The 23,074-nt window shown below is 37.1% G+C and overlaps 1 protein-coding gene across 1 annotated transcript in view; it reads left to right on the forward strand.

Annotated features, from left to right (window-relative positions):
* LOC107705515 (acid-sensing ion channel 4-like) overlaps positions 1-23,074 on the forward strand; it is a 41,307-nt gene that overhangs the window by 14,934 nt on the left and 3,299 nt on the right. The window contains exons 3-8 of the mRNA XM_016508822.1: positions 18,365-18,509; positions 19,227-19,354; positions 19,603-19,756; positions 20,042-20,095; positions 20,912-21,065; positions 21,825-21,916. Of these exons, the coding sequence (XP_016364308.1) occupies positions 18,365-18,509; positions 19,227-19,354; positions 19,603-19,756; positions 20,042-20,095; positions 20,912-21,065; positions 21,825-21,916 (727 nt within the window). The remainder of the gene's footprint in view (positions 1-18,364; positions 18,510-19,226; positions 19,355-19,602; positions 19,757-20,041; positions 20,096-20,911; positions 21,066-21,824; positions 21,917-23,074) is intronic.

Raw genomic sequence — 23,074 nt, forward strand, 5'->3', positions numbered from 1 at the left:
CGGACCATAACCCTCCCAGTCTACCAGGTATTGGTGACCTCTACCCCTACGCCTCACATCGATTAGCCGCCGTACCATATGAGCCGGGTGAGGGCTTCTCTGGCGATCCTCCAAGTACGGAGGCACCTCTGAATAAACGCATGCGTGGATGGAACAACAGCGTCAGATTCTTGGGAGGGGAATAATGGTGGCTGGTAGCCAAAACAGAATTGGAAGGGAGATAAACCCGTAGACGAGACCGAGAGGGAGTTATGTGCGTACTCGACCATGGTTAATCTGGAACTCCAAGATGACGGTTCGGCAGATGCCACACAGCGCAGAACCCTCTCCAAATCCTGGTTAGCACGCTCAGCCTGCCCGTTAGTTTGCGGGTGATAACCAGAGGATAAACTCACAGTCGCCCCCAGCTGTCGACAGAATTCTGTCCAAAACCTAGACACAACCTGGGGACCCCTGTCAGAGACCACATTCACCGGGAGGCCATGGATACGGAAAACGTGATCCAAGACAACAGTCACTGTCTCCCTCGCTGAAGGTAATTTGGGGAGGGGAATGAAATGAGCTGCCTTAGAGAACCTGTCCACCACAGTGAGGACTACCGTCATGCCACTAGATGGGGGTAGGCCGGTGACGAAGTCCATCGCTATGTGTGACCAGGGCCGTGAAGGGACTGACAGTGGCTGGAGTAGCCCTGCTGGGGGTCGATTGGAGCTCTTACCCGCAGCACAAACCGGACAGGCCGACACGAACTGACGAGCATCCCGCACCGTGGACGGCCACCAAAACCGCTGCTTGATCAACATGCAGGTACGAGTCGTTCCTGGGTGGCAAGCTAGTTCGGACGAGTGGCCCCACTGTAGGACGCTAGACTCTCTGGGCACCCCGCGGGAATAGTAGCGCCGCGTAGCGCCGTGCGGACCTTGGACTCCACCCCCCATGTGACCGCTGCCACCACCCGTTCGGGAGGCAGAATGGGCACAGAGAGGGTGGGACTAGCCTCAGCCTCAAAGATCCACGACAACGCATCGGGTTTCCCATTCTTGGACCCCGGGCGGTAAGAGATGGTAAACCTAAACCACCCGAAAAACAATGCCCAGTGAGCCTGCCGAGAATTTAGTCTCTTGGCGGTGCGGATGTATTTGAGGTTTTTGTGGTCAGTCCAAACGATAAAAGGAACCCCTGCGCCCTCTAACCAGTGACGCCACTCCTCCAGTGTCAGCTTGACAACAAGCAACTCCCTATTCCCGATGTCGTAATTCCGTTCCGGGGGGGTTAAACGATGAGAAAAGAAGGCGCAGGGATGTATTCTCTCGTCTGATACAAAATAGCCCAAACCCCCACCTCTGACGCATCCACCTCCACAGTGAACTGACGAGATGGGTCGGGTGTAGTTAAAATGAGAGCCGAAACGAAGCGACTCTTAGGATTCTCAAACACAGTCTGAGCCTGCGATGACCAACCATAACGTTTCCTAGTGGAGGTGAGATCAGTCAGAGGAAGGGCGACCTGACTAAAGTTCCGAATGAACCGCCTGTAAAAATGGGCAAACCCCACGCATTCGTTCTGGGAGAAGATCAGAATATCGTCCAGGTAAACAAAAACAAACCGGTCGACCATGTCTCTGAGCAGTTAGAAAGTGAGTTAGAAAGCCCAAACGGCATGACCAAATACTCAAAAGGCGCTTTTCCACTGCGTGGTACGACTCGGCTCGGTATGGCTCAGTACGGCACAGCACGGCTCGGTTTGCGTTTCCACTGTCGTAAAGATGGTAGCCCCCTGCAACAGCTCGAAGGTGGATGACATCAACGATATAGGCTCGGCCAGAGCAATGGAAGGAATCCCCAAGTGCGTGGCCAGCCCAGCATCCATGAAATTGCCCTCTGCTCTGGAGTCAATCAACGCAGACACTTGATTAGCAGCCCCCTTGACCAGCAATGAGGTCAACAATCTCTGCTGAAACCGGAAAAAAGTCACCAGATAACACGGTCACCAGTTAAACGGCGATGCAGTGTTGCCAAATATTGATAATGAAAACAAATAAAAACCGAAAAAAAATAAAAAAAATAAACCTAAATTAGTTCAAATCTTTTGAAAATAAGATAAGATAAAGATATTGCTAACCCTAAACTGCAACTTCCCACTTTATTAACTTTCTAAAGTGTCAAATTAATTGGAAAAGACAAGTCCAAAGACGCTTATAATAACTGGATCTGGCAACAGTGTCCGCGGTTTTCCCGCGGAATTGGGCTACTTTAACACTGTTGCCACGAGTTGTTTTTCATGTCCTCGGGTTGAAGCGACCCCAATAACATGATAATTAGCCCCTGGAATGCGAAATTTACTGGGGAATCCCGCAAAAAAAACGTGTATTTTACCCCCCGGAATGCGATTTTTACCGGGGTACCTCTCCCCGAAATGCGATTGGGCTAGTTTTGAGTAGCAATTGGGTGGATTTGGCTGTGAAAACCTGGCAACCCTGTCCGGCAACACGGCGGAGGTGCCTGCGCCATCACTCACAACTCTCTCAACCCTCGTTCACTCCGCGATCACTTTCACACCACGGACGCAAAACATTCTTGCAAACTGTCTAAACTGAATTATACATGGAGACACTCATATGAGGAGTTTTAAACAGCAAATTAGTAATTCAGAGAAATAATTTTATTTTTTAACATGAAAAATTGACTGCGGTCCGGACCTCGCTGACCTCATGGCTACGGCCACGTGACAGGATACCACATTCGGTAAGGCAAACGGAAAAAAAACATCATGTTATTATCTGTCAGAAACGTTATCAACGCTATCAAGAACAGTAGCATTTAACACTAGTACACAAATTTGTAGAACAATTATAGGTTACAGAATGAAATGAAATATGCAAACACTAACCATGAAGAAGTCTATGCTATTTCATTCAGTTAAACGTTAGTAGATACATTTTCACAGTCATGCTAAAAACATTCATAAGAGCATTAGACAAAGTTATCATCAATATAGCAAGGGTTATTAATGAAAACAGTAATATGTATTGTTGCATGAACAATAAACAACTGATAAAAATATCCACCCCTAACCTATAGTAAAGTAGGCTATTAACAAACTTTGATGCAATAAATATGTTATAATTTAACATTGTTCATCCCTCCAAAACAGAGAAAATATATAATGAGTTGTATTTGTAGGGGTTATTATCCACCTTATTTTTAAACACGGAAGTAAGCCGTTTTCTGTGAATGTGCGAGACTTCCGGTTCATTAGCCACGGTAGGGAAATAACGAGAAGAATAACAAAGTATGATGAATAAAGAATGTTCATCATTGTGTTTTTGCTTTTTTCTGTTTTTATTCAATGTATGAAGGTGATGTAAACTGAATCATTATATGTTCTATGGTTATTATACAATTATATAATATTTGATTAATTTCAACAAATTTACCGTTAATACAGACGCTGCATATCTCTTGTCTTTGGCTGCACCCGTTGCATCTGACATGTTTTCTCACTGACATGCCCCAACTCGGAAACTTGGGGCTTAAAGAACATTTTGAGTTTCCCACTCATAATATCGACTTTGTGGTGACATTCATGTGCATTCAACTCGTAAATACGATTTATCCGACATGACTTGAACGCACCGTATCAGTAGCTCTGTACATCTGTGGTTCCCCCTATTACTAGGAGAGAGATGAAAACTTATTACATAATTTTCCCATACAGACACAGATCTAATTTTCATGCACTCAACAATAATTAGATGCTTTATAATGATATGATATTATTCATCCAATAGTCAAAATGCATTATATGTAAACCAGTTTGCTTATACAGTGCCACTCATTTGCATTTCCATTCTATTTCCATTCAAATCAGACCGGTTGAAATTTTTTTAAGCAGCCAGTGGTTCAGGTGTGAAGGTTGCAACATCCTGGTTGTCAGAGATAAATGTAATTACTATTTTTGGCATACAAGAAAGTCAGCAGTAATCATTTCTGTAAATAATGACCACACAAAGACCTTGGGGAACAAGAATAAACAAGCCCAGTGGAGGTCAATGGATCAGTGCTCCCTTTTCCCTCCATCCTTTAGCTCTGTAATGATTTTGCATGCTTGATTTTCCACAATATAGTGGCATAGATTAGTGAAACTCACATGAAACATTCATCAGAGCTTCCTGACACTGAGATGGCAATGGATAGCTCCTTCCTGCCACTCACTGGATTTAGCTAATCACTCACACATACCCGCCACTGAAATGCTTATGCTGACCATAAATTTAAAGTAAGATTCTCTTACATTCAACAAAAATCTCATTACATGCATGAACATAAAAATTTTTTTTTTGTTAACACAAAAAGAAATAACTTACAGATCTGATATACCATAAACAGTTACTTCACTTCACACATTCTTTCCTCTCTTCTCTGTCTTTCTCCATTTGTCTGTTTCCTCTTAAATATATGACTTTATCTCTAATGTAGTTTTAAGGGGGGAAAAAAGAAAAGAAACGAAAACAACAAAATCTCCCAGCAGCAGATATGTCAGCTGTACTCTCAGACTGCAGATGACTAATGTGTGCGCAGCGGGTGATGTTAACAAACTCTTTGGCTTTCACAGAGCTTTTACAGTTCAGTTAGTTCAAACATGAGACATCAAACTGAGATAATGTTTTATTTCCTTAATTTTCCCACCCAAGAAACAGATTTTACTTTAATTCATTTGTTTTATTTCTCATCTTATAGAAACAGGTTTTCACATGAAGGAGTAATTGAGGGCTTCTGGTCTAAGTCCAGGGAATGTGAATCATTTCCTCTGATTAACGTCATGAAAGTGAACTGTGTTGGACTGCTATATTTTAATGCTCTGCTGTTTTTTTTTTTTTTATTTGGCAGAGGAGGTTTATCTGTGATGTTTTGATTTTTGAATACTTATGAGTTTCACATAGCAAGGTTGCCAAATACCCTCCGTTTCATTTTAGGAAAACAAGAGATAATGTGTTTTTTTTACACCACAAATGCAATTTGAGATTTTTGTAAAGAGAGCAGTAAGCAAAATGCCATGGTGTAGTATGCCTGCACTATGTGTATAAAATAACTGACTGGATTAAGTAAAATACAATTTTATTACATGACTTTGAATTATTGACACGATTTTATTGCAATAATTTACTGTTGTTAGTAAATTAATTAATTGTCTTAAAGTGTCACAATTGTACATAAACTGGATTAAGTAAAATACAATTTTATTACATGACTTTGAATTATTGACTTACGATTTTATTGCAATAATTTACTGTTGTTAGTAAATTAATTAATTGTCTTAAAGTGTCACAATTGTACATACATATATCAATTTGCTACCTAGGTGAATTAAAACAATAAAGAATGACTGTACATGCATATTTTAAGATTAACAGATTCACAGTTCAACTTCAAAATGCTTTGTATTTTAGACATTTTAATTAACATAGCAACATAGCAATCTTGTGAAAATGTGACTTCAGGAAATGCTCAAGAAACTGAAGAAAAAAAAGGACTGATTGTCTTTACATTTCACCTGACTGCTCCAACAGATCTGACTTTTCACTGCTTGTATCACATGTAATCAGGTTATGTCATTACACCAATAGGTGGCGACAAGGGACTGTCTTTATGAGTGAGTCACTGATTCATACATTCAACCCATCAGGAGTGACATTTATGCGCATTCATGCGTTGATTCATTTAGGAATGACACAAGTGTCTTTATGAATGAGTCATTGAATCATTCACTCAAATGATTTGTTCAAAACACTAAGGGCCATATTTACTAACAGCTTGCGCCAACGCAAACGGTCTTTTGGCGTTAAAATAGTGTAAGGTACTTTTAAGTTTTTATTTATTTATTTTTTGCTTAAAATAGTTATGCATTAATAAATAAATGTGTTTACTGTACCTATGTGTTTTAATTTGCAACAGACGTTGCATTTAAAAGGAGCACAGAATAACTCATGAAATGTTTATACATTGTATTTTATAGAAAAACACAGATGTGTTCAGAGTACAGTGCATGTGTGCATAATTTAAGACAGAAAGTGAGCTGAAACAGCAAGCTTTCAGGTGCTTATCTCTCAGTTATTCACTCGGATGATGTCTGGTGTTGTGTGTAATCTACACATTGTTTATGCACACTAAGCACTCTATACTTCTATTGATTCTCATAGCCAATATCAAGCTATGTAGAAGCAAATCAGTGATGTGGTAGATGATTGGTGTTTTGACTCATTGTGTCTCTGATTGGCTCAGCAGGATCTGTGATAGCATTAGTGATTAGGTAAATCCTGGAGACAAGCTTATTGCATTGCCGCGTTATTTTTGCATTACACCTGTAAGGGAGACACTGATCTCACCTGGTTTTCAGACCCACTTCTTACTCACTAGAGCAATGTGGCATACATCCTAAAACCTCACAGACACAGGTTTTGTGCATCCTCAAACCTTAATTATAAAAATAACACATTATTGAACAAATAATACGTATAATAAACAAATGATAATATAGTGATATATCATACACTGGAAGCCAAAAGTTTGTAATAATTAAGATTTTTAAATGATTTTTAAAGAAGTCAATAAAAAAATACAGTAAAACAGTAATATTGTGAAAGATTATTACAATTTAAAACTAGATAAAAAAGTTCGTCAAGACAAACTTTAGGTTGGCTTGAGAAAGCCTATCCTGAAAGTTTAAAGCAGTTGTAAAAGCCTGACGTTTGAAAATTTAGATAGATTAGATAGATGTTGATAATATGTTTCTAGCATGATTAGCATGTTTTAGCATGATTAGCCTGTTAATAGCATATTGATGGCATGATTAGCAAATTACTAGCATGTCGCTAGCATGTTTCTAGCATGATTAGCATGTTACTAGCATGTTGCTAGCAAGATTGGCAAATGGTTAACATGTTGCTAGCATGACTAGCAAGTAACTAGCATGTCGTTAGCATGATTAACAAGTTACTATCATGTTGCTAGCATGATTATCATGTTACTAGCATGTTGCTAGCATGATTAGCCAGTTACTAACATGTCGCTAGCAGTTACGAATTAGAAATGCCCCTTTGTAGTCCTTTCACTAGCATGATTAACAAGTTACTAGCATGTTACTAGCATGTTGCTAGCATGATTAGCCAGTTACTAACATGTCGCAAGCATGTTTCAAGCATGATTAGCAAGTGACTAGCATGTCATTAGCATGATTAGCAAGTTACTAGCATGTCGTTAACATGTTTTTAGCATGATTATCAAGTTACTAGCATGTTGCTAGCATGATTAGCAAGTGACTAACATGTCGTTAGCATGATTAGCAAGTTACTAGCATGTCGTTAGCATGTTTCTAGCATGATTAGCATGTTACAAGCATGTTGCTAGCATGATTAGCAAGTGACTAGCATGTTGCTAGCATGATTAGCAAGTTACTAGCCTGTCGCTAGCATATTTCTAGCATGATTAGCAAGTGACTAGCATGTTGTTAGCATTAGTAGCAAGTTACTAGCATGTCACTAGCATGTTTCTAGCATGATTAGTACGTTGTTAGCATGATTAGCATGCTACTAGCATATTGCTAGCATGATTAACAAGTTACTAGCATGTTGATAGCATGTTTCTAGCATGAATAGCATGTCACTAGCATGATTAGCATGCTACTAGCATGTTGTTAGTACGTTTCTAGCATGATTAGCATGTTGCCAGGATAGATAGATAGATAGATAGATAGATAGATAGATAGATAGATAGATACCTATTTATTAGGTAAGGCTTTCTCAAGCCAACCTAATAAATGTTTTCTGTTTGAATATATTTTAAAATGCAGTTTATTCCTGTGATGCTCAGTCTGCTCCTAAAGCTCAATTTTTAGCAGCCATTACTCTAGTCTTTAGTGTGCCATGATCCTTCAGAAATCTAATATGCTGACTTGGTGCTCAATTATTATTTGGTGCTCAGTTAATTATTATATTATAATCATGGTTCTTATAATTATCAATGTTGAAAGTTTTTTTTCTAATGAATATTTTTGTTGAATAAAATGTTCAATAAACAGCATTTATGCTTGTTTGATGAAGCATGTGCGAGCATTCAGCCACACACTCGAAAATAAACTGTAATGACGGCACAATATATCAGACTCCTTAGATAAATATCACACAATCACGCTCATCTGTTTACTCACCAAAGCTGTCAACGTCAAATATATCAGAGAATACAGGTGCATCTCAATAAATGAGAATGTCGTGGAAAAGTTCATTTAATAAAAATGTAAACAGCCATTTAAAATAATAATAATGAATGACAATTAATACATAATACATACATTTAAATAATGTAATGAAATTTGAACATTTTACTGTTTTTATTGTATTTTTCATCAAATAACTAGCATATTTCAATTAAAAAATAAAAATTAAATTAAATTAAAAAATCTACTGATCCATATACCTTTGAAGGTAGTGCATACAAATAATAAACCATTGATGAAGTTGATAAATTAAACTAAAAAAACAGTTGTTGTCAATAACTTCCATGAACATCTATTTATTTTTACAGTGTACTGTTGTTTTCTCTCTTTTTTCCATTTACTTTGTTTTATCTGTTTTCTTTTTGCTCCGTTTCTCATCGTCTTTTTTTAATAATCTTTTCCCCCTTAGATATCAGTGTAAATAACCCATTATATCACAGATAAGGCAGTTTGAGTGCTGCAGTATGCCGACACCCTCTGTCACCCAAATGGCCGTAACCAACCACAGCTGTCATAATTACACAGAAATGACCTGTCACCAAGCAGACACATTATACACGACACAAACACAAAAGATTCCACACTGTCATTGGGTGCTTTGATCTGTTTCTTGATAGGTGGTGGAAAGCACTCTTGTTCAGACAGGTTTTAAATTGCTGAAGGAAATCCTTTTTGGTTCGAAACAAATTCAGACAGTTTTAATGTTCGGAGCTCTGAAGACGTCAGACATGAGCATGTGATTCTCTAGAAGGAATTGAAGCAACACAGAGCTCTCCTTTGTGTTATCTTCTACGCATACAGCAGTAAATGTGGAGATTTTATGGTTTAATATGTAAAAGTCTCAGAAGTGATTCATGTACTCAGTCCATTTCCCCTGCTCTCAGCAACAGAACAGAAGTGCTGACATTTCTTTTGACTCTAGGCTGATTCTCTGTGATGTCAGTGTAGTGTCCCGAATGGTTTTTCCAACAGACAGGGCAATACATGTGCAGAATTTTATTTCTGCTGTTTCTGGTCTGCGCTATAGCATTCTGTGTGTGCAGTAAACATTGAGATGTAACTGACACAATGTTAGGTCTAACCTTTACATCAATCGATGGGACATTATCTCTTTAATGAAAGGTTTGAGGGCTGAAACTGAAAAACAAGATGATTGCTGATCTTTGTGCTCAGGAAAACATGCCCAAAAAATATACAACAAACAGATATGTGAGTAATGGCAAGCTGTCACAGTGAGAGGTCATTATAAGGACAGGAAGAGAGAGCGACAGACAGAGGCATTAAAAGAGAGAGAAAGAGATCCAGGTGGTTTCAAAGTGGGACACTGAGGTGTTTTTGTACTTCTCGCAATCTCTCCAATTGCAGATTGACAAATCTCTTGTTTCAGACTGCAAGTAAACATATCTAAACAGAGCCTATGGTAAATAAAACCAAACAGGTCAAACTATGCCTCCAAATTTTATTCAATCTAAAAGACTAAGTAGCGTTTCTGTGAGCACCTGCCTGTTTCTGAGTGGTAAAATGAGCCAAAGACAAGCCCTCCAGCTCTGATGCAACATCTGCCTCTGAGTTCCAAGATGTCTTAAACTGCCCAAGGCAAAATGAGAGCACACTTTCAAAACATTCAGCTCTAGGACAGGAACATGCAGAGAGATTCAAACCCACCGTTAGATGAATAAGCCACACACACACATGCTTGACACACTCATTAACAATCAGACAGGTATAATCACAGTTTGAGAAATGTATTGTTATTAAGTTATGAGAATCCATCAGTGTTTTGCATAGTCTCATTGTAATTTGTCTATGGGAGTTCATGATTGTCAATAAACAAAAGCACATGCTGTTTGTTTGTACTCTATTGTCCACATGACAAGTTGAAATGAAAATGATCTTTTCTTTACCTTAGTATTACAGCAGTGTTACGAATTAGAAATGCCCCTTTGTAGTCCTTTTCACCCAAATATTTATTCATTTTTTTGTAGCTATAATTTAATAAATGTATGTGCACTGTTCAAAAGTCTGGGGTCAGTAAGTTTTTATTTTTTTAAATTAAGAAATGAATACTTTTATTCAGCTAGGATGCATTAAATTGTTCAAAAGTGACAGCTAAAATGTTACTAAAAAGTTCTATTTCAAATAAATGCCATTCTTTTAAACTTTCTATTCATCAAAGAATCCTGGAAAAAATTAGTTTTCACAAAATATCAAGCAGCACAGCTGTTTTCAACCCTGGTAAGTTTCTTGAGCACCAGATCAGCATATTAAAATGATTTCTGAAGGATCATGTGACATTGAAGGCTGTTGAAAATCCAGCTTTGACATAAAAATAAGCTACAATTTAAAATATGTTAAAATAGAAAACAGTAATTTCACATTCTAAAAAATATTTCACAATAGTAATATAGTGCACAATAGTGCTTCTACTGTATTTTCTATCAAAGAAATGCAGCCTTGGTAAGCATGAAAGACTCACCAATACCAAATCCTACCAACCCCAAACTTTTAAACACTATTGTAAGTAAATATAAAAATATCAAATAAATACCAAAACAGCCTTCAGCATCATGCACATTTGTTATTAAATAAATACATTTGGAGCATTTTCTGTAGTTGTGCTATAATGTATAAAGCACACACTGTATATAAGGCAAGCAGATGCGATGCTAAACACAGCGTGATATGTGAGTCAGGATGGCAGAGAGACAGAGAGGTTCTAACCTCAGCAGGGGATCAATCAAGCGATCATTAAGTGTGATGTTGTGCATTGATTAACCCAAGCATGAGGTCGAGAGAGTGATGGAACAGATTCTATATAACCTTCAGCTTTAAGCATACACACTGGTGGAAAATGAAACAGGTCAATGTTAGCTAACCTGAAGCAAAGCAAACATATTCCTGCAGATTTTCAGGCACATACATGCTTTACAGATGGTGTGAATGATGGACAGACATGATTGACAGCTAGCCCACTAAAGCAGAATGGTGCCAGAAGGCTTGTGCTGCAATTGATTACTGGTTTGCTTTGTAGAATTAGCTACAAATTAAAAAAAAAAAAAAGTAATGAATTGTACAAAGAAAGGCAGTGTGTGTACAATTGCCTCTTTGCGAACAAAATCTCACGGCTGTTCACCTCCAGTGTACTGTATGTTGCTCTACTCAGACGTTCAAGCTTTTAGCCTAATGATGTTCATTAATTAAAATAGTCTTTAATTAATCAGATATGCCAACTTAGATATATCTGACTCACACATTTCTGCCGTGACTCTCAATAGGGACCCAAATCATGTGAATGAAAACCCGACGCCACTTACACTACAAAACTGCATGGCCATGAACATTCACAAATCTAAACTTTAATTGCACATCCACATTGATTTTTATCATGGTAAATTGGGTCTGTACATCAGTGTGCATCCAATTGAGGCTGTGAATGGTGATGAATGCTTTTGGGTGCTTTCTGGCATCCTCGTGATTTGTATACGTTATAGGCAGAGGAAATTCTTTTTAGAATCACAGGGCTCAATAATGTGTCTGTCTCCACAAATCTGTGGGCAGTCAAGCAGCTGCTGAACATGTCTGTGTCTGTGGAGGGTTTCAGAGAACATGGAATAGAGCTACTATTTCATTACAGCTGTTCAGGTCACTGGAGCAGAAAACCTGAAGCAAGTCTGCATGGCTGTGGATATGTGTACATGCCTGTGTGTGTTTGTTTATCTGTTTTAGGAGGATGTGTGGACTAATGCTGTATAATGTCGCTATTTCAAGCTTTTTGTGTTGTTTTCATGACAATGAATGAAGGAAATATTTCAATTAATTAACAAGATTCTTCTAATAGTCGTTCAGATAAAATAAAAAGTGAAGTGCCTTTTTAGGACACTGTGCTGTAAATGGTATTTATTTTTTCTTTTCTTTTATTCGCTCATAACAAGATTTAATTTTAGGTTGAAATTCATTTAAAATAATTTCAATACCAAACGTCAAATACTATAATTAATTGCTCATCCTCATGCTATTCCAAACCATTAGACTTTTGTTTATCTTCAAAACACAAATAAAGATGTTTTTAATGAAACCTGAGATATTTCTGTCCCTCCAAGTCAATTCCACCAACATTTTGACGCTTCAACAAGTTCATACAGACATCGTAAAAGTAATCCATATGAATCAAGCGGTTTAATCCAAGTCTTCTGAAGAGATATGATCACTTTATACACTGAAAATATTTAGTTTACGCTTTTACTGACACATAAACAATGATCAATGCACATACATAGAACATATCAAATATGGTGAAGAGATGCTCAACTGTACTTGCTTGATGCAAGAGAACAAACCTCATTGGTTCTCATTTGGTTTTATTTTATGATCTTTTCATGCCAATGTTTTGGTTTAATGGACTTTCAATGGAGGGATATAAATCTCTCCGGTTTCATTAATACTATTTTAATTCGTGTGTTATGGCTTTGAAACTCACGAGGGTGAGTAAATAGTGACAGAATTTTCAATTTTTTGGGTGAACCATCCCTTTAAGTCTGGCCTGCATTGTGGCGCAAGCCCATAATTAAAAAATCATTTAAATTCATTATTTTTAATGGATAAAACAAATTTCTTTTTAAAAAAAATAACAGTGTCTGAAATGGTTTGGATTTGAATATTTCAGTCATGTATATAACCATGACTCGTTAGCAGCCTTTTAAAAGTGTTATAATTCATCTGCATATTTTAGATAGGAGTGTAAAACAAACTAATTATTCTCCAAAAATGTAGTTGTGATGAACTGCACTGAATTGAAAGAAATAAACAACAGCTTGTAATAAAGAGCTTAGGAATGTGATGCTGTGTTAACAAACGTGAGGAGTTAGTTAAAAACGGGAAAACAAAAATGAAAGAGAACGCCTGAGGCAGACCTACTGGCAACAGTGGTGCCCTGTTAGTAACACACACGCACACAGAATCCATATGTCTCCTGTGTTCACTTCCACCTGATTTTAGAAACTACATTTAGACAATATGCACTAACTTGTCATAACCATGAAAAAAAAAATCTAATCTTTGGTACATTGCAGTAATATGTTCAAATACAGCACAAAGTAACCTGTATCAAACGTAAGGTTGTGCTTACGTTGAATGTAGTACTTTGGCTAGGTTAAGATTGTGTTAATTGATGTTTCTGAGGAAACAATCCATGAAGAGCCAAAAAAGGTGGATAAAGGTTCTTTTGATTTTTTAAATGTTCATCGTGGTTCTTTTAAGAACTGTTCACTGACAGGTTCTTTGGGGAACCAAAATGGCTCTTCTATGGCATTCATGTGAAAGCCCCTTTTTACAATATTTATTTTTAAGAGTGTAAGTGAAAAATCATTGTTAGGGCTATAGGCGTCAGATGCTGAGGCAATGTTGTGCAGTTTGAGGTGAGACATTTGTGTTGTGATATGTATTTATCGTCAGCAGCACCTTCACAAACACCCGAAAGGAAAATCGCTCAGTAACAATAACAAGCGTTGCCGCAGGCACAATTAAAGACTACACGTAAGTCTACTGTCAGAAAGAATTAATGTAAGAACACACACACACGCTCTGTCACACTTGCTTTCTTAATCTTACGCTTAGACTTTCTCTCTCTCTTGTTTTATTTCTCTCTCTTCTTTGAACCTGAACTTCTTCTGACTGGAATACATTCACACATTACTGCAATCCAGTTAGCATATTACTCATGAAATGTGTTTCTCACATCCATATCTGCGTAACTTACATGAGAGTCAGTCATGTTGTTTTTCATTCCCACACTTCTGCAGCTATGCTTAAACTGACTTTATCTTTATACCTCATGCGTCTTAAGTCAGTGTGTGAAAGTTTTTATTATAATGCCATTTGTTCGTTTACATGAGGTTAGTATTTTATTTAATAGGCTATTGGAGTTAGCTTACCATTTTGTATAATACCATAGTGAGGATGGCATTAGTATGAGTTTTTTTTTTTTTGTCTTTTCTTGACCTTTAGATTAAACCTAAGGTTAAGCTTCTCTTTCCTGTCCTTTCAATAACCCTGTAGAAGAACTGTGTGTAATGAAATCAGCTGCAGTTTAACAAGGAAGTGGGAGATGACAGATACAAATCAAAACTGATGCACAGATAAAAGTGATAAAAATATTAAACTGGCATATACAGTACATATCACATCCTCAAGCTCTTGATTCTGGACTGCAGAAAAAGTATATAATATCGCTTTGTCTGTCAAAAAAAAGGGTCTTCCTAGGGTAAAAGACTAATGAAGCTAGGTTGATATTCTGTCTTCCTGCAGGAAGTGTGGTTTAATCCCTACTGTCTCACTTTGGATTACCACAGATGCACATATTTATCTGGCCAGACACATGCAGGTCACACAAACATATGTTACACACAGACACGTCATCCACACAAACACGGGTCACACACAACAGACTATCTATAGAGGGCAGAAGTTTAAATAATTACACAACACTTTTGTACATATTTCATATGTACTGATGAAGGAAGTCTTAAATGCCTGAAGAAAGCTTTCCATTAACCTTCCCATTCATCTTAATGGCAGTTGGCCAGCAATTGCAGGGCCCCTCAGAAGTATGTGACCTGGATGCTGCCATCTTGGCTCCTGGGCACTTAGTTCCTGGTAATATTTGAAAAAAAAAAAAAATTTTTCAAAATATCCAAGGGCCCCTGTGTGTCCTTAAAAAGTCTTAAAATGTCATATGTCAAATGTTTCTATCAAAATTAAGATAAAAAATATCTTAAATGGTACAACAACAAGTCTTAATTATCATTTTAAGAGGGTTAAAATTTGGGGAAGGAAAACAGGAATCATGATACAGGTTAATGTTTTTAATGGAATAAAAGTTAGCAGCTCCTTCAGTCTTTATTTTTAAAAAATCCCTGAAAGTTTAAGTTAGGATAGTTTACTAGAGCAAAAATCTATTGAGATGAGTTTACCTATTTGGTGTGATGACGTTTAATGTCCCAGAATACCATAGCAACCATCTTTTTCAAGACAAGTAAAATCTCTCAAATAAAAATCAGTGGGCTATTACATATCCAAGGGCCCCTGTGTGTCCTTAAAAAGTCTTAAAATGTCATATGTCAAATGTTTCTATCAAAATTAACATAAAAATATCTTAAATGGTACAACAACAAGTCTTAATTATCATTTTAAGAGGGTTAAAATTTGGGGAAGGAAAACAGGAATCATGATACAGGTTAATGTTTTTAATGGAATAAAAGTTAGCAGCTCCTTCAGTCTTTATTTTTAAAAAATCCCTGAAAGTTTAAGTTAGGATAGTTTACTAGAGCAAAAATCTATTGAGATGAGTTTACCTATTTGGTGTGATGACGTTTAATGTCCCTGACAACCTCTGTAGTTGAGCTAGTGTTAACCACAGACCTTATTTCAGGCATTAAACCAAAAAGCCATTCAAAAGACCCATTTACACCAAGACGATGGAACCTTAAATACTAAAATGCAAACTTGTTTCTGAGTTCTGGCCTACAAAAATACATCACCCCTGCAGCACATGATGAGCAGTTGAAAAAGCATTTCAAAATAAGAGTCCCTGTGTATTTTGGGCTTGTTTATAAAACCATGCAACAGTTTTATACATCTTGTTATTGTAGATTTTGGTTACACAAGGAAAGACAAAAACATTACAATGTTCAATATGGTGTGATGACGTTTAATGTCCCCGACAACCTCTGTAGTTGAGCTAGTGTTAACCACAGACCTTATTTCAGGCATTAAACCAAAAAGCCATTCAAAAAACCCATTTACACCAAGACGATGGAACCTTAAATACTAAAATGTGAACTTGTTTCTGAGTTCTGGCCTACAAAAATACATCACCCCTGCAGCACTCGATGAGCAGTTGAAAAAGCATTTCAAAATAAGAGTCCCTGTGTATTTTGGGCTTGTTTATAAAATCATGCAACAGTTTTATACATCTTGTTATTGTAGATATTTTGGTTACACAAGGAAAGACAAAAACATTACAATGTTCAATAGATTCAGTAGTATCAGCACAGTCTATCTATCCACATTTTACTTGACAAAAAAGGTTGTATGTCATGTGTATCTGGTCTTATGAAGTTGGTCTCTTAGTCATGTTCTCTACACAGTGTTTGTGTACATTTACATAATAGTGTCTCCTCTATCCACCACATCTGTTTTGTGAACAATCTCTGGTCATTATAGACTTTTACACCCTCATGTATGTTATCAGAATGATTTGTGGGAAGGCTTCTGGTCTACATGAGTATTTGATTTTCTCTGGGGGAAGGTTTCATGCACTGAAATAAATAAATAGATAAAACCCTAACCAGCATGACATTGGCAAAATTGCTGCTATACTGGGTAGACATAAAATAATTGAAGTTTGTGTTTATCTGAAAATCTGTGTTTGAGTGACAGCTGTGCACTGTGTTTTGTACAATGTGAAAGCTATTTCAACAGACTAAATTGGCCTTTTGAAGAAGGTAAAGTGTTCTCTTACATTTATATTCATTCAAGGCATTTAGCGGATGCTGTTATCCAGGGCAACTTACAAAATTGCTTTAGTATTGCCTACAAGACCATTGTTATCAACAGATGGCATGCATGCAATTTGGAAAGCTTCCTATACCAATACAAAAAAAAAACAGATAAAAGATAGTACATGGAAGAGAGTACTTGGAAGTTCACAATGTTATTTTTGTCATGAGGAGAGAGAGAGGAAGGCGTAGGTGGAGGGTTGAGTAGGGAGTAGAAGGTGCAGAAGAGTTTCCTCGGGGCAGTAGCATCAAGCTTTGCACCATAGCTTTTCGGCAAGATTGGAATATGAGGTAAAGTCATCTGGAGTTCCCTTATGTGCTGTCTCAGTAAACTGTGGAAGCTTGTTTCCGCCATGGGGTGAAAAGATTTAAAAATTTAATTGTGACTTTTTATCTCACAGTTCTGACTTTTTTCTTGCGAAAGAAAGAATTTTAAAAAATTGCAATTACCTTTTTTTTTTTTTTTTTACTTTTTATTCCATGGCAGAAACAAAAAAACATAATTGCGAGATGTAAACTCAGAATTGTGAGAGAAAATGTCAAAATTGTGAGAGAAGGCGTAGGTGGAGGGTTGAGTAGGGAGTAGAAGGTGCAGAAGAGTTTCCTCGGGGCAGTAGCGTCAAGCTTTGCACCATAGCTTTTCGGCAAGATTGGAATATGAGGTAAAGTCATCTGGAGTTCCCTTATGTGCTGTCTCAGTAAACTGTGGAAGCTTGTTTCCGCCATGGGGTGAAAAGATTTAAAAATTTAATTGTGACTTTTTATCTCACAGTTCTGACTTTTTTCTTGCGAAAGAAAGAATTTTAAAAAATTGCAATTACCTTTTTTTTTTTTTTTTTACTTTTTATTCCATGGCAGAAACAAAAAAACATAATTGCGAGATGTAAACTCAGAATTCAGAGAAAAAAATCTAAATTGCGAGATGCTAACTTGCAATTAGGAGTTTATGACTTGCAATGGCAATGTATAAACCCATAATTCTGAGAAGAGATGTCTGAATTGCAAGATGTAAACTTGCATTTTTTATTCCATGGCAAAAAAAAAAAAAAACGGAATTGCAAAATGTTAAATCAAAATTCCAAGAAAAAAAGATGTAAACTCAGAATTCTGAGAAAAAAAACCAGAATTTTATTATGTAAACTTCCTATAATTGAGTGAAAAAGTCAGAATTGTTTGATATAAACTTGTAATTGCAATGTGAATTTAAAAGAGAAAATGTAGAATAGATTACCTTTTTTTGGATTTGGATTTTTTTTTTTATTTTGTGGTGGAAACAAGCTTTTGACCAGGCCTACTTAGAGGAGTCAGAACAGAGAGTCAAAATAAGGGAAAGATGCAACAGTTGATGCTGCTGCTTCAATAATGGATAAGGTGATGGTATAGTTAGGAAATCTGAGAGAAGTGAAGTGCCATTTGCTAACACCTTTGTATGAAGATTTTGGTGTGTGTGAAAAAAGACTAGGCAGAGAAGCACAGGTGTTGAGGTGTTTCCAGTAGTGCAAATATGTGTAATACACGTTTGTGTCTGTGGTCTGCAGGTGTATACAAGGTTTGGGAAATGTTACACGTTTAATGGAAACAAGACGTCACCCAAGCGGGTAAGGCAAGGTGGCACAGGAAACGGACTGGAGCTGATGCTGGATATTCAGCAGGACGAGTATCTGCCCATCTGGAGAGAAACCAGTGAGTGACAAACGCAACTGCTGCCATTTTGCACCTCATTTAACGATTGTAGTGAAAATGACTTTGAAGATTTTCAGTATTAATTTTATTGTTTATTGCAAAGCTGATCTGATGCTGTACAATGTAATTTTTTTATATAGCCTACTACCATTTAAAATTTTGGGGTCATAAGATTTTGAAATCTCTCTTATTCTCACCAAGGCTGCATTCACATATTTGACCAAAAATACACAGTACAAAGAGTAATATTGTGAAATATCATTACAATTATAATAACTGTTTTCTACTTTAATATATTTTAAAATGTTATTTATTTCTGTGGCAAAGCTGAATTGTCAGCAGCCGTTACTCAAAGTCTTCAGTGTCACAAGATCCTTATCAAGAAACATGTCTTATTAATATGCTTAATATGTATATATCTGAAGATTTATATATATATATATCGGACCCTGATACTTTTGAAAGGTAGTGTATACAGGTCAAATTAGAAAATAATTTTAAACCTTAAATCCGTATTTTATGACCACTTATATATTTATTTATTTAGCACACATTTATACAATAATATACAGTTATATATTATTTTTTGCAAAATAAACCCCGACAGAGTGATCAGGACTCCGACATAGAGTGGATTCACATCAATTCACCTTCAAAAGTACAAAGAAATAGAACATCTGTCAGATTTTTTTACCCATTCAATCTGTCCATTTTCAGATGAGACCACACTGGAGGCAGGTATTCGGGTTCAGATTCACAGTCAGAACGAACCCCCGTATATCCACCAGCTGGGCTTTGGGGTCTCTCCAGGATTCCAGACATTTGTTTCCTGTCAGGAACAGAGGGTAGGTTTAACTGCGGTAAAAACCATAAAAACGGCTAAGGCCTGAATTCAAAAGAAAGCTGTTCTAAACTCTTGAATTCCAGACATTTTAAATTAGGAGCTAATAGTCAAAAAGTTTTCAAGGCTGACTGGGATATTTTCTAATTGAGACTGCATGTGCTAAGTATTTCACAGCCATAGGGTGCACTCAGGCAGACAAAGAAGCAGAGACACACAGACCTTTTCTCTAAATGTCTACTGTTTTTCTAGCTAACATACCTGCCACAGCCGTGGGGAAACTGTCGGGCTTCATCTGAGCCTGTGATCCCAGGATACGACACCTACAGCGTCAGCGCTTGCAGACTGCACTGTGAGAGCACACAGGTGCAGAGAGAGTGCAACTGCAGGATGGTGCATATGCCAGGTGCGTGCTGTAGTATGTGAGTGGCAGAGTTGTCATAAAAACGGTCTGTATCAGTAAGAACAAATATGCTGTGTTGGTACTTGTCACGCCACCACACAGCTGATCTGTAAAATTGTTCTTAAAGCTGCTGACAGATTGGCAGCTGCATCTCAACATTCATTGTTTACCTGTCGAGACAGTGGCTTTCTTGAAAACACTTTATGGAGCAGACTTCTGTAAACAATCTACAAGCCCCCTAACTGATGTGATGAATAAATGTTTCACACATCAAATATCTCTCTACAGGCGATGCTGATATCTGCACACCCAGTAAAATCAAGTGTGTTAACAAGGCGTTAGGTAAGATCATCACAGACACATCTTAAACATATAAATAGTAATGATTAATTGATCAGCTCAGTTAATACATTTAAAGGGATAGTTCACCACATATTTAAAATCCTGACATTAATTACTCACCCTCATATCTTCTTCTGTGAAAGATATTTTGAAGAACTGTTTTTTGTTAATGTTAAATTTTTTTTCAGTGAACTAGTCCATTCAGACATAGGCTTTGAACAATATTAATGAGTTTTTATGATAACCATTGATGTAGATGAATTGTGTGAATATGATTTAAGATTAGTATTGATTATTAATTTAAAAAATATTATATTCAAATGTCAAACCACTGTGAAATTTAACTGAAGATATATTAGTAACAGGTTTCAGGATATTGGTTTTAGTTTAACATCTGCTGAAAGTTTTACATAGTCAGAACTATAGGAAAAATAATGATTTTTGACAGATTTCTTTACAGTTTTTCCATCAACAATAAATACTAATACTAAACTTAAACAAAAAAAAAGTAAAAAGTCAATTTAAAGGTAAGAAAAGTGTTTTATTTTTTAACTTTTAAAATGTGGATACTTGAGTAAATTTGTTGACATAGTATCTGTACTTTTTACACCCCTGCTACATAAAGTATCATCAGTAAATAATAGTGATTTTTAAACAGTGATTATTCACAACTGGAGGTTTAAAAACTCCCTATTGTATTCAAAACTACTCAACAACACTGAGAGCTTGATTATTGATGATAACTATAACACCATTCATTGCAGTTCTTGTCCTCAGCAAATATAATTCATCAATATTTCCTGTACACTTCTGCAGCTTTACTCCAGAAGAGCACAGGTGACTCATGCCCCTGCGAGACACCCTGTAATTTGACTCGGTATGGAAAAGAGCTCTCTATGGTTAAAATCCCCAGCAGGGGCTCCGCTCGCTACCTTTCTCGCAAATACCAGAAATCAGAGGAATACATCAGGTAAGTCTAATACATAAACGGCCACACATACACATGGGGTAGTTTTCATTCTGCCGCTGAACATTTTGAACGTTATAGTTTATACCCTCAGACAGACCAGAGAGGAAACAGACCCAGCCATTTTTTCATAGGAAACTAAATATGCTTCTGCAAGGATACCTGCACAGCATTTTTTATTTATTATTATTATTAAATTTTTTTTTTTTTTTTAATAGGACTACAACAGCACACCTCACTGAACTATTCACCATCCTATTTGCTAAGCTGGCCACACATCCAAACATTTATCACCCCATCCATCATCTCATCCTGTCATTTTCTATTACCATGAAGTTATGACCATAGACACATTATATTTAATAGTTATAGTCAATAAATCTGCTATGGCACTACAAAGTCGGTATTTATTTGATCTGTAATTTTTTTTTTTTTTTTTTTGCAAAACCTGCTTCTCTCACAAATTCTATCAGCATTTTCTAATAACTATAGCAGGATTCCTTGTCCAAACTGCAGGCTCGTTTCAGTTATATAATGGGATGAAAAATATAATTGTTGTCTTCCATTCATTGGCTCAATAATAGAAAAAAAAAAACTATTTTAATAGACTGCTCTATAATGACATTCTGTGGTTTCCATTATTTTTTAACCATTTTTGGTGCTAATCCTTTTCTTTCCATAATACAAAAAATAATGGGCTCATTTCTATACTGTTTTCCTGCAGGGAATTAAAACATTTTTATTAAACTTTTCATTGTGCAGAGACAACTTTCTCATCTTGGATATTTTCTTTGAGGCCCTTAATTATGAGACAATTGAACAGAAGAAAGTGTACGACATCGCTGGTCTGTTAGGTAGGTTTCCAATCCTCACACACTATAAACATCTGTACAGCAACTGTTATGGTCATCAGAGGTGCGGCATGTCTGCCTTCTCAAAAAAGTATTAAAGGGACTGTAAGAGCCATTTTGGTCTTTACTTTGAATTGTTATATATGTGTATGTCCAGTAGGGGTCACTCTTGGGTGATTGTTCACAGAATATAGGTGGGAACCTTCCCTCAGTGTTGCTGGAGGGAAGGTGCACACAGTTTTTTGACCGCTACGCTAGGCTGATTGTACCACGCTATGCAAGTCGTTGTAAAGGTGAAGGACTGGTGGATTTATTGACTGTTTGTTTGGATTCTTACCTACATGGAAATGAAGACCAGTAACGGTAAAATAAATCTACAACAATGAGCATTTTAACATCTTGTGTGGACATTACAGTTAATAGTAATTCAAGCGTGCACGTCCATTTACAAGCACCGTCCAGCATCCCTCAGCTGCTTAAACTATTAGACTTGGCCGCTTACAGGGATAGTTCGCCCAGAAATGAAAATTGGGTCACTTTCTTCTGGACAACAAAAGAGATGTTTTTCACAATAATGTCTCAAATTTTACTTCAAATAATGAAAGACAATAGGGTCCAGTGCTGTTAACATTCAGAAAGAAAGTCGTACAGGTGTGGAATGTACAGGCTGCACTTGGAGACAATAGGCCAATTTTTCAATGACGAAGGGACGCAGTGTCTCGTTCCCTCTCAGGGAACCATGGTTACATGCGTAACCCGAGACGTTCCCCTTCTAGGGAACTCGCGCTGCGTCCTCTAGTGGACACTTGGGGAAGGAAATGCCCATGTCCATCTGGTGAGATAGCACCAAGGAAGTTACAGACATACACATAACCTTTCCTCAGAAAGGGGCCAAGCCACTGACGGCCCGGGCCACTCAGAAAGCTTGGCAGAAATTGGGAACCCAGTTTCAGATGAAAGAGGAACATCCACACCAAGTTAAGAACACAGCTACCCTCAGATAGCCATGTTATGTGAGCAACCCCTTAGCATGATAATACAAGGACCACAGACCCTAGTAAGGGGATTAGTCACTGAGCTATCCTCAGATAACTATCCTCTAAAGGTCATAACTGAAGATTGCCAAGACCACAGAGTGTGGGCTATCTACTTCAAATCCTG

The sequence above is a fragment of the Sinocyclocheilus rhinocerous genome, unplaced genomic scaffold (assembly GCF_001515625.1).
Source record: "Sinocyclocheilus rhinocerous isolate Xijiao unplaced genomic scaffold, SAMN03320098_v1.1 scaffold504, whole genome shotgun sequence".
Lineage (NCBI taxonomy): Eukaryota > Metazoa > Chordata > Actinopteri > Cypriniformes > Cyprinidae > Sinocyclocheilus > Sinocyclocheilus rhinocerous.